The sequence below is a fragment of the Bos javanicus genome, chromosome 4 (assembly GCF_032452875.1).
Source record: "Bos javanicus breed banteng chromosome 4, ARS-OSU_banteng_1.0, whole genome shotgun sequence".
Classification (NCBI taxonomy): domain Eukaryota; kingdom Metazoa; phylum Chordata; class Mammalia; order Artiodactyla; family Bovidae; genus Bos; species Bos javanicus.
In genome coordinates, this window is record NC_083871.1 from 86,432,662 (window position 1) to 86,444,796 (window position 12,135).

The following is a 12,135-nucleotide window of genomic DNA, read 5'->3' on the forward strand; positions in this document are numbered from 1 at the left end:
CAGTTGGTGGCACACTGCCTGTAGTAAACATGTTTATCATTGATGACTTAGATTTAGAAATCTGAATGACTCTGGAGAGAGTACAAAGCCTAGACAATGGAAATCTCATAGGACAAATGTCAGCATCAAGACCAAGTGGGCCAATAACAGCAAAATTAAATTTAACAAGGATATATGAATATAAAGTCTTCATTCACATTAAACAAAACCAAGTTCTGAATGGGGAGAAGGACCTGACTTGTCAGTGATTTAAAAAAAAAAAAAAAAAAAACCTCTGAGATCAAATGAAGAGATCTGAGACTTTAAGTTGATGAACACTGTGACATGACTGCCTAAAGAACATGAATGCATCACTAGTCTTCATGAACATTAACCGTAATTTCTCAAACATGGTGAGTGAGCACCTCCTCTGTACCCTGTACTGGCCAGACCACTTCGGGAACACTATGGCCAACTTGGGGCTTCATTTTAAGAGGGACAATGATCACCTAGAGAATGCCCAAGAAATGCAGCCAGGAGGGTAAAATGACCTAGAAACTTAACATGATAAAAGATTAGAAGAGCCACTACAGTTTTAAAGGACTGGGGTTTCACAGGACAGACACACTTTGGGAAATGCCATAAGAAAATGGTACTAAAGAATACTATTGTCAGAGAAAACAATTTACAGTTGTTAAAAACAGAACATAAAAGAATATAGCAAACTTTATGTGCAATGTGACTCTAATTTCGCAATCATAGATGAATGATAATTACACAGAAAGTAAAATTTTTAAAAGTTAACAGTGTTTATCTGAAAGTTGGATTACTTGACTGTTTTATAAATTTTTTCGTTGAAAATGTTTTGCTTATGTTATTATAAATTATAGATCTGCAAAGTTGCATATATTTTTGAAATTTACATACTTGGTTGCTCCATCATCATATGTTCCCATTAAGACTATTGTTCCATCTTGTATGGCCTTCAGAAACTCAATAAATGGGGCCACATCTGAAAAAAAACAGAAAGGGTTAAGTGTTTTTGTTTTTTTTTTTAATGACTAACCATCATGATAATCTCTTAGAACTTAACAGTACAAAAAAGGAAGTGTTTGTAAATTGATAATTTCTAATGTAGAGAAACCAAAAGAGAAACAAATCTTATGAACAGGATAAAAATTAAGTTTCATATAAACTTAAAATTTCCCAATTCTGATTCACCCTGTGTGTGTTTCAAACTGATACTCCAGGGGCTAAATGAAAAATCCATAGCATATTAAAGTATGACATGATTTCAAGTAAGAAGTTTAGGAGACAGGAGAAAGGTTCATGGACTCCCTGAGTATATGTAAAGTTGTTTGCACAGATACTTTTCTAAAAAAGAGAACTTTTATTTACTGCACAAAAGGATCTATAATTTAAAAAAAATAATATAAATATGTACACAGCTGACCCTTGAACAACAGGGGTTTGAGCTCGGGAGTCCACTTATACACAGATTTGTTTTCAATAAATCCTACAGTACCATGTGATCCTCATTTAGTTGAATCCGAGGATGCAGAACTGCAGGTACGGAGGGCCAATTATGGACCTTGAGCACCTGAAGATTACGAGCTATCTGTAGAGGGTCCTGGAACAAGTCCCCTGCAGATACTGTGGGACAAGTGTACATACATCCATAGTGATTTAAGGAATCTTCTGGGAATATCTACCTACTATAAACTAGAGGAAGAAATGTAAGCTAGTTATCACTAAAAGTCAAACTAATTAGGGCAAATATTGTAGTCATTACCTGCTTCATCTGCAGTATTAAGATTCACAAAGGATTAAACCATGTTGGTGACTATAAACTGGTGATACCAAAGAGGCTGATTGGGAACTATCAATACAAATCATTCTACATCTTGAACTCCTTACAATGTCAGATTCCTAAATGCCCAAGTCTAATACTACTTCAAAACTATTCAGTTTCTTTCCACAGCAAAGGTTCCAAAGATTTCTCTAAAACTGGATTCTATCTTAAAGTAATAGTGTTTTTAATTCAGAAAAAAATGTAACAGAGCAGCTAACAAATAACTTCTATTTAAATCTAAAGATGGCAACTACTTCTAAATTTGAGGGGTATTTTCAGCGTAGTTTGCTGACCTGAGATGAAATACCAGAGCTTCCGGTCACATGACTGATTTCAACAACAGTTTTAGAAGAGGTTTTCCATGTGATAAATTTTGTTAGAAACAATTATTCCTTTAGAATCTAAAACTGATGACACATTTTAAGTTGACAACATACACGTTTTGACACCATGAAAAGTTCCGATCTCATTTAAAAAATAAATAATACATGGCATCTCATTACAGGCTGAAGAAATATTAGAAAAGCTCAATGGTCTGAGAACAAGATAAAATTGGGAAGCCTAACAACTGCTGGCTTCCAGGGAATTCGTAAAGTGGATGAGGAGGTGCAGGGGAGAGCCTCAACTTAGAAAAGAATCAACAGTTAAATCAGTGTTGGCCTTCCTTTAGACTTGAGGAAGAAGTCTCTCTTTCAGGCACCACCTTCTTTGAGGTGCCAGGTCCTTCCCTCTGCAGGCTGGTGACTAATTTCCACCTGCTCGTTGGAACTGCCAAATTAGGAAGATTATCTGTGGACTGCTCTAAGTACAGTAAACTGGAAAGAAAATTCTACTCCTTCTCTCAAATATTCATCTATTTGAATAATAATCCTGGTTATGAACTTAGTTTTGAGACTGAAAATTTTATGCAAAAAAATCAATTCAGTGAAGTAAACACGATTACACTGGTTAAGCCCTTCTTCAAATTACTTATTCTTTTTTTTTTTTAGAAATTTCAGACAAAAACCCAAAGCAGCCTAAAGCTTTGAATTAGTTGTCCTGCAGAAAACAGGACTCAGACTTTAACAAATCTCAAGTGTGATTATCACTGCTCTTAATTACACATCACCAACAATTTTTATAAAAAAGTGAAGTGCATCCAGTATGACTAATCATTTAAATATGAGCTGGACATTCAGTGAAAAGAAACAAAATGAAAACCAAATAGTACCATTATTTTCTCATCAACGGACTACATTATATTGGTATGATTTAGTGCAAGCAACAGAACAGTTACACGTAATTTATACTTACTTCCTCCCCACATGTCAAAATATCTGGTGTCTATTAGTTCTCCCGTTTTGCCTAAAAGAGATTGAATTCATAGCAAATTACATAACTGAAATATACTCTACATTGTATAAGACATATGATCTTGTCCAACGTGAATCCATTAGCAGAGAATTATTATGACAAATACTTAAAATTTGAATTGCATGCATCTAAAATTTTTTTCTAAAAGGGTAATTTTTGAATAGGACTTTCTCATTAATTTTGTAAGCTGAAGAGTAGCAAACAGAAATTACTACTGACTTTAGACAATTCAAATTTAAAGTTATATATTTTTCATCCTTATGTGTTACTGTCTTCCCTTATTTAAAAATTACCCACAAATACATAAACCTTAAAAAAAAATGAATCCATGCTATTTTCTGTTATTAAAGCAATCTTGCAAAAAAAATTTGTATTTAATTTTCTTTTAAAACGTTTTATTTGCTATCAATTGGACAAATATGCATAGAATCTTTTATACAAAGGAAAATGCAGAAACTAGAAACAAAAATCTCTCTCTCATTGTGAAAGCTATAGAAATTATTTTCCTACAGTATGAACTAGAGAAGGTGGGTGTGGATTCTCTTCTCCCCAGAGGGTGACTCTTCAGAGGGTGACTGTGCCAAAAAGAGAAGTATGCAGCTGGGTCTCATTTCACAGGTTCATATATTCAGATGTGATTTTTCAAGAACACTTGAGATGTTCAAGATTCAGTGTGGACAATACTGAAAAATTACAACTGACTCTGACTCTTCATTCAACCCCACACCATATGAAATACTCCAGCACCTTCTGTCATTCTACATACCCGCATTCATGTCAGTCTATATCACGTTCAGTTCAGTTCAGTTGCTCAGTCGTGTCTGACTCTTTGCAACCCCATGGACCGCAGCACACCAGGCCTCCTCGTCCATCACCAACTCCTGGAGTTTACTCAAACTCGTGTCCATTGAGTCAGTGATGCCATCCAACCATCTCATTATCTGTCATCCCCTTCTCCTCCTGCCTTCAATCTTTCCCAGCATCAGGGTCTTTTCAAATGAGTTAGCTCTTCGCATCAAGTGGCCAAAGTACTATTGTTTCAGTTTCAACATAAGTCCTTCCATCGAACACACAGGACTGATCTCCTTTAGGATGGATGGGCTGGATCTCCTTGCAGTCCAAAGGACTCTCAAGAGTCTTCTCCAACACCACAGTTCAAAAGCATCAATTCTTTGGTGCTTCCTAAGTCCCACTTGACTTCATATTCCAGGATGTCTAGCTCTAGGTGAGTGATCACACCATCGTGATCATCTGGGTCATGAAGATTTTTTTGTACAGTTCTTCTGTGTATTCTTGCCACCTCTTCTTAATATCTTCTGCTTCTGTTAGGTCCATACCATTTCTGTTCTTTATTGAGCCCGTCTTTGCCTGAAATGTTCCCTTGGTATCTCTAATTTTCTTCAAGAGATCTCTAGTCTTTCCCATTCTATTGTTTTCCTCCATTTCTTTGCACTGATCACTGAGGAAGGCTTTCTTATCTCTTTGCTATTCTTTGGAACTCTGCATTCAGATGGGTATATCTTTCCTTTTCTCCTTTTCTTTTTGCTTCTCTTCTTCTCACAGCTATTTGTAAGGCCTCCCCAGACAGCCATTTTGCTTTTTTGCATTTCTTTTTCTTGGGGATAGTTTGATTCCTGTCTCCTGTACAATGTCACAAACCTCTTGTCCAGAGTTCATCAGGCACTCTGTCTGTCAGATCTAATCCCTTAAATCTCTTTCTCACTTCCACTGTATAATCATAAAGGATTTGATTTAGGTCATACCTGAATAGTGGTTTTCCCTACTTTCTTCAATTTAAGTCTGAATTTGGCAATATGGAGTTCATGATCTGAGCCACAGTCAGCTCCCAGTCTTGTTTTTGCTGACTGTATAGAGCTTCTCCATCTTTGGCTGCAAAGAATATAATCAGTCTCATTTTGGTGTTGACCATCTGGTCATGTCCACGTGTAGAGTCTTCTCTTGTGGTGTTGGAAGAGGGTGTTTGCTATGACCAGTGTGTTCTCTTGGCAAAACTCTACTAGCCTTTGCCCTGCTTCATTCAGTATTCCAAGGCCAAATTTGCCTGTTACTCCAGGTGTTTCTTGACTTCCAACTTTTGCATTCCAGTCCCCTATAATGAAAAGGACATCTTTTTTGGGTGTGAGTTCCAAAAGGTCTTGTAGGTCTTCATAGAACCGTTCAATTTCTGCTTCTTCAGTGTTACTGATCGGGGCATAGACTTGGATTACCATGATACTGAATGGTTTGCCTTAGAAACGAACAGAGATCATTCTGACATATTACGTTAGGATTCCAATATCTACAGCAAGAATTCATCAATTGTTAGATAATGTTGTACCCTGACAATCTCATGGGAGGCTCTCTATACACTGCACAGCAAGTTGGATGCTTCTAAGAGAACATGATATAAACACTGAAATGCAGTGTCTCATCTCTACTCATAGCTGATGTTGTGGGAGGGTCGGGGGAGAGCTTTAATGTCAAGCTTGAGTCTTTCTTACCTGATCTCTTGATATAAGAGTCTGTTTTATTTTGGGCCATATAAATATACCTATATACCACTATACCCTTATATCTACCATACTTGTAAGGTAAAATAATTATTCTTACCATTTACCAAGGCAACATTGATTCCTCTTCCAACATTATTCTTAACACCACTCATTAAACTGAAGGGGGAAAAGTTAAGACAAATTTAGAATTAAGATATTGCACATAAACTCCATCAGGGAAAGCCATTCATGCCAAAAAAAAAAAAAAACCAGTTGGGAATGTTATATATACACACAGCTGTTTAATACCACAGTGGAGACTGAAAGGTCTCTACCAGGTCAGAGAAGACAGTCTAACACTGAATAATTTAAAAGCAACATTCTTAAGTAAGATTTCACAAATAGAAATATATATTAAAAAGTATTACAGTCAAAATACTAGACTCTTTCTTGCTGCCCTGCATCAGATTATGAAACATCATTTTAGAAAATCCATCAAACACATGGACGTTATGCTCACAGCCTGCACCATTCTCAAGGGAATAAACAAGGGTAAACTCTAGTGTCCTTTCTGCAAAGTTAATATGACATGAAACAGAGGTGAGATGCTACCAAAATCTTTTATACTCTGAAAGTAAGATTTAACTTAATTGTGAACATTCTCTTAGTGATTACTGATGCAAAATTTCTCAATACCCAGAAGCAGGAATACTGTATTCATATAATTACAGCATTGAACTATAAGACTTGCAATGTCATTCTGCGGTAATCAACCTCCACGGGCAGCTCACAGACCATTACGTAAAGATAATAAATACTGTGAAATGGAAGGTACGAGAAAAATATTTGCTTTTTATCAGTTCAGTTTGTTGAATTAAAATTATTAAACTAAAAGTGTAGGTACCTTTTATTCTAAAAATTCACAGTGATGTGCTGTTAAATGATTAAGAAGTGGTTTGAGGTGGTGGGGAAGTGAGTATGCATATATGTGAATACACACTACTCATACATGATACATCTGTCTGTCCTTTATCCATCTATCAACAGATATTTAGACTGTTTCTATCTCTTACCTATTTGAAATAATTACATTCTCAACCAACAATGTAAGTTTATTATAATTTTTACTGACAGAAAGGATCTGAAGCACACAATTTCCAAATAATAAAATACATACTTGATCATAAATTTCACTTAGCCACTGATTCTCACAGAATGTGTTATGATTTTCATGGAACTCATTTTACTTAACCTATGGTAGCAAGTGATGAACAAGTAAAATTCCAACACAAATGTTGCATGTTATTTCATTTAAAGAATAAAACAAAGTCAGAAAAACCTGAAACAGTGAACAATAAAGACATATGCTGGAATTTCACTTGTCTGTCAATGATGTGAGTGATGTTTTTGTTGACTCACTGAAAGATAACTTCCTCAACTTTTGTGCTATTCCTCATATCTACAAACATAACATACTTTTAATTTTATTCTGGACAATGAACATTTTCTCCCTCATTTTCTTAAGTCTAGACTTTGAGTCAGCAAAATTTTTCTGTAATGGGCCAGATTGTAAATTTCAAAAGCAAGCACTAAAAAAGCTATACAGAGAGATACACACAATAAATAAATAAAAAGTCTTTAGAAATGTTCATATAACTCACAGGAAGGCAGTAAAAGAAAACAGAAACAAAAAACAGATAACAGAAAGTAATACAATGGCAGGCTTAAGCCTGAACACATCAATAATTATAATAAGTATAAATAGGTCAAAAATATCCAATGAAGATAGAAATTGGGATGGTGGATTAAAATAGGACTTAACTACATGCTGTTTATAAGAAATAGGTAGAAACAACCCAGAAGTCTACAAACTAATGAATGGAAATGAAATGAATGAAACTAAACAAAATGTGACATATCTATACAATGGACTATCATTCAGCCATAAAAGAAGTGAAGTACTGATATATACTATAACATGGATGAACCCTGAAAACACTGTGCTTAGTGAAGAAGCTGATCACCAAAAAAACCCTACATATTATATATATATATATATATATATATATATATATATACGTAAAATGTCCAAAATAGGCAAATCTATAGAGACAGAAAGTAAACTTAGCAGTTACCTAAGTAACAGCAGAGCGCAATGAGAAAGAAGCAGGAGGACAATAACTAAAGGACACAGCGTTCCCTTCTGAGGTATGATAATGTTCTAAAACTGACCGTGGTAATGGGTGCACACATCTGTGAATATACTAAAATCCATTGACTGTGTATTTTAAATGAATGTACTGTAAATGTACAGTAAATGAGCTATATCTCAATAAAGCTGTTTAAACAAAAGCAAACAGGAATGGCTATATTAACATCAATTAAAATAGATTTCTGAGCAAAGAAAAATATCAGAGACAGAGAGGAAGTTTGCATAATGATCAAAGGGTCAATCTAGCAAGAAGACATAGCCATCCCAAGCGTGTGTACCAAGCAATCAAGGTATAAAACATGTGAAGAAAACCCAGGTAAAACACATAGGTGAAAAAGACAAATCTACGATTATAGTTGGACATGTCAATATCCCTCTCTCAACAGCTGAAAGACAGGAAATTAAAAAGAGTATACAGAACTCAACAGCAGCATTAACCATCAGGGTCTAATTGACATTTAAAGAATATTCTACTTGCTGACAAATATACATTCTTTCCAAGCACCCATTCTTCCAGAATATACTAAGATAGACCATATCATGGGCCATAAAGTAAACCTCAACAAATTTAGAAGTACTGAAATCATATCAAATGTGTCTCCAACCACAATGGAATCAACAATAAAAGATAACAGGAAATTCTCCAAACATTTGGAAACTAAGCAATATACTTCTAACATAACCTATGGGTCAAAGAAGCCTGAAGTGAAAAATTGAAAAACACACTGAAAATGCAGCTTATTAAAATTTGTGAGCCATAGCTAAACTGTGGTATATCCACAGAGTACTACTCAGCATTAAAATAGGAGCAAATTATTAATACATAATAATATTTCAAGACCATTATGCTGAATGAAAAAAAAACCCAATCTCAAATGCTTACATATTATATGATTCTATTTATACAATATTCTCAAACCAAAGTCAGCAAAGTGATGTCTCTGCTTTTTAATACACTGTCTAGGTTTGTCATAGCTTTTCTTCCAAGGAGGAAGCATCTTTTAATTTTGTGGCTGTAGTCACTATCTGCAGTGATTTTGGAGTGCAAGAAAATAAAATTTGTCACTGCTTCCACTTTTTCTATTTCTATTTGCCATGAAGTGATGGGACCAGATGCCATGATCTTAGTTTTTTGAATACTGAGTTTCAAGCCAGCTTTTTCACTCTCCTCTTTGACCCTCATCAAGAAGTTCTCTGTACCTCTTCACTTGCTGCCATTAGAGTGATATTATCTGTGTATTTGAGGTTAGTCTTGATTCCAGCTTGTGATTCATCCAGTCTGGCACTTTGCATGATGTACTCTGCATATAAGTTAAATAAGCAGGGTGACAATATACAGCTTTATTGTACATCTTTTCCAATTTTGAACCAGTCAGTTGTTCCCTGTCCGGTTCTAACTGCTGCTTCTTGACCTGCATACAGCTTTCTCAGGAGTCAGGTAAGGTGGTCTGGTACTGCATCTCTTGAAGAATTTTCCAGTTTGTTGTGATCCACACATTCAAAGGCTTTAGAATAGTCAATGAAGCAGAAGTAGGTGTTTTTCTGGAATTCCCTTGGTTTCTCCATGACCCAATGAATGTAGGCAATTTGATCTCTGGTTCCTCTGCCTTTCCTAAACCCAGCTTGTACATCTGCAAGTTCTTGGTTCACAAACTGCTAAAGCCTAGCTTGAAGGATTTTGAGCATGACTTTGCTAGCATGTGAAATAAGCACAACTGTACAATAGTTTGAACAGTCACTGCACTGTCCTTCTTCGGGATTGTGATGAAAACTGACCTTTTCCAGTCCTGTGGCCATTGCTGAGTTTTCCAAATTTGCTCAAACATTGAGTGTAGCACATTAACAGCATCATCTTTCAGAATTTTAAATAGCTCAGCTGGAATTTCGTCACCTCCATTAGCTTTCTTTGTAGTAATGCTTCCTAAGGCTCACTTGACTTCATACTCCAGGATGTGTGAGTGACCATACCATCATGCTTATCCAGGTCATTAAGACCTTTCTTGTAAACCTCTTCTTTGTATTCTTGCCACCTCGTCTTAATCTCTTCTGTTTCTGTTAGGTCCTTTGTGTCTGTCCTTTATTGTGCTCATCCTTGCATGAAATATTCCCTTGATATCTCCAATTTTCTTGAAGAGATCTCTAGTCCTAACTATACACAGACACTGTACTAATTGCCAGTTTCCATTCTGATACTGTACTATCATTCTGTAAGATCTAACCATGGGGAAATGGGTAAAGAGCACATGGGATCTCTCTGTACTACCTTTGCAACTGCCTGCGATTTCTGTAATTTTTTCAAAACTGAAAAGTAAAAGAAAAACTCTACTCCAAGATCTACTGAAAAAGGAAAAGCATAAAATTTTGATTTGTAAAATTTTGGCTTCCCTGGTGGCTCAGATGGTAAAGAATCTGCCTGTAATGCAGAGTTCTATCCCCGGGTCAGGAAGATTTCCTGGAGAAGGAAATGGCAGCCCACTCCAGTATTCTTGCCTGGAGAATTCCATGAACAGAGGACCCTGGAGGGCTACAGTCCATGGGAACGCAGAGTCGGACACGACTTAGTAGCATTTGACTATCTACTCATACTTGTGAATCTGCCTTCAAAATTTCACTTGTTCTGTAAAATTGAAAAAGTGAAAGTCAAAGTCAAAGTTGCTCAGTCGTGTCCAACTCTTGTGACCCCAAGGACTATAGAGTCCGTGGAATTCTCCAGGCCAGAATACTGGAGTGGGTAGCCTTTCCCTTCTCCAGGGGATCTTCCCAACCCAGGGATCAAACCCAGGTCTCCCACATTGCAGGTGGATTCCTTACCAGCTGAGCCACAAGGGAAGCCGAAGAATACTGGAGTGGGTAGCCTATCCCTTCTCTAGATCTTCCTGACCCAGGAATAGTTAAATAAAACATAGATCTTTTCTACATGTGTGCAAAACCAGGTTTGAAAGGTGGTCTGTAAGAAGTACCAAACAAGACTGCTGCATAAAACAGGGAAGTTTCGAAGTACATCTGTTCTATTCCTTTTGCAAATGTGTTACAGCCATCACTAATGTGAAGAAGCCACAGTGATGATTAATCAACCATTAGAGTTATAATTAAGCATCACGGTGTCTTCTCCAGCAGAGATCATTTGTAGTGAGCGGCAGCAGCTGTGTACATCAGAGAGGAAGAAAGGCAACAAAGCTACATGGTGACATGGGCTTCCCACAAGAGGGCAGTAGCTTATCAGGTTTTAAAAACCAAACTTCCATCAGGGGAAACCTATAGCCAGCAAAGGACAAATCAGTGAAGATTTTAAATGTACACAGGTTAGTCACCCAGTACTAACACAAGCTGAAATACTTTTTTCTCTTTCATGAATATGAAGGTTCCTCCCACCACTCCACACCTGCAGGCAAATAGTTAAAGAAAATGATTAAATACTCTATAGACATTCTACACCTTTGAATACAGTTCTGTTTCAAATACCTACAACATGTTCCAGCTATTATGCCTTAAAATGATTTGTTTAGAGAAGGGTTTAACAAACTACAGCCCATGGGTCAAATCTAGCCAGCTGGCTGGCTGGCTGTTTTGTTTTTCCACTCATGAGCTTAGAATGGTTCTTATATTTTTATATAGTTACATTTAAAATGATTATGTAAGTACCTACATCATATCCTTGGTTTTATCTTTTGGTCCTCCCAGCCAAAAATCCTATCTTGCTCGTCAATGTGGAAAAAAAAAATCCCTCAAAATAGTCCACCACATTAAGACTTGTGTACAAACATTAAGACTATAATAAAAGATGAAGTATTATTCCCAATATCTAAAAAAATTATCCCCAATTCTCTAAAAAAAAAAAAAAAAGCTATAATTCATGTATCATGTGACACCTCATATTTATACCTGGGATTTTCTAAATATTTCTAACTAATGAGAAGTTTGAAATCCATCTAATCTCCATAATATATCTTGACGGCATCTACTTGTCCTTTAAACCATGACCATGACCCTATTTTAATCTTTGTTTGTATTGGGGTTTCTAAATCTTAGTCTACGATGATATTATAGGTTTGATAATTCATGAGGAAGGGCTGTCCTGTGCACTGTAGGAAATTTAAGAGCATCCTTAGTCTCTACAAGCAGCACCTCCGTAACTTTGATGCCCCAAAATGTCCACAGACCTTGACAAATTTCCCCTAGGGAGAAAACTGCCCCCACTGAGAAGCATTGATCTGGACTAGTAGTCTGCAAAATGAGTTTGTGTATAC

General features: G+C 36.3%; 1 protein-coding gene across 2 annotated transcripts in view; it reads right to left on the bottom strand.

Moving 5' to 3' along the window:
• The window catches only part of FAM3C (FAM3 metabolism regulating signaling molecule C), a 54,180-nt gene that overhangs the window by 6,625 nt on the left and 35,420 nt on the right, over positions 1-12,135 (bottom strand). For both annotated transcript variants that reach the window (XM_061414537.1, XM_061414536.1), the window contains exons 6-8: positions 5,795-5,853; positions 3,125-3,175; positions 907-991 (exon numbers count right to left, since the gene is read on the bottom strand). In XM_061414537.1, the coding sequence (XP_061270521.1) occupies positions 907-991; positions 3,125-3,175; positions 5,795-5,853 (195 nt within the window). The remainder of the gene's footprint in view (positions 1-906; positions 992-3,124; positions 3,176-5,794; positions 5,854-12,135) is intronic.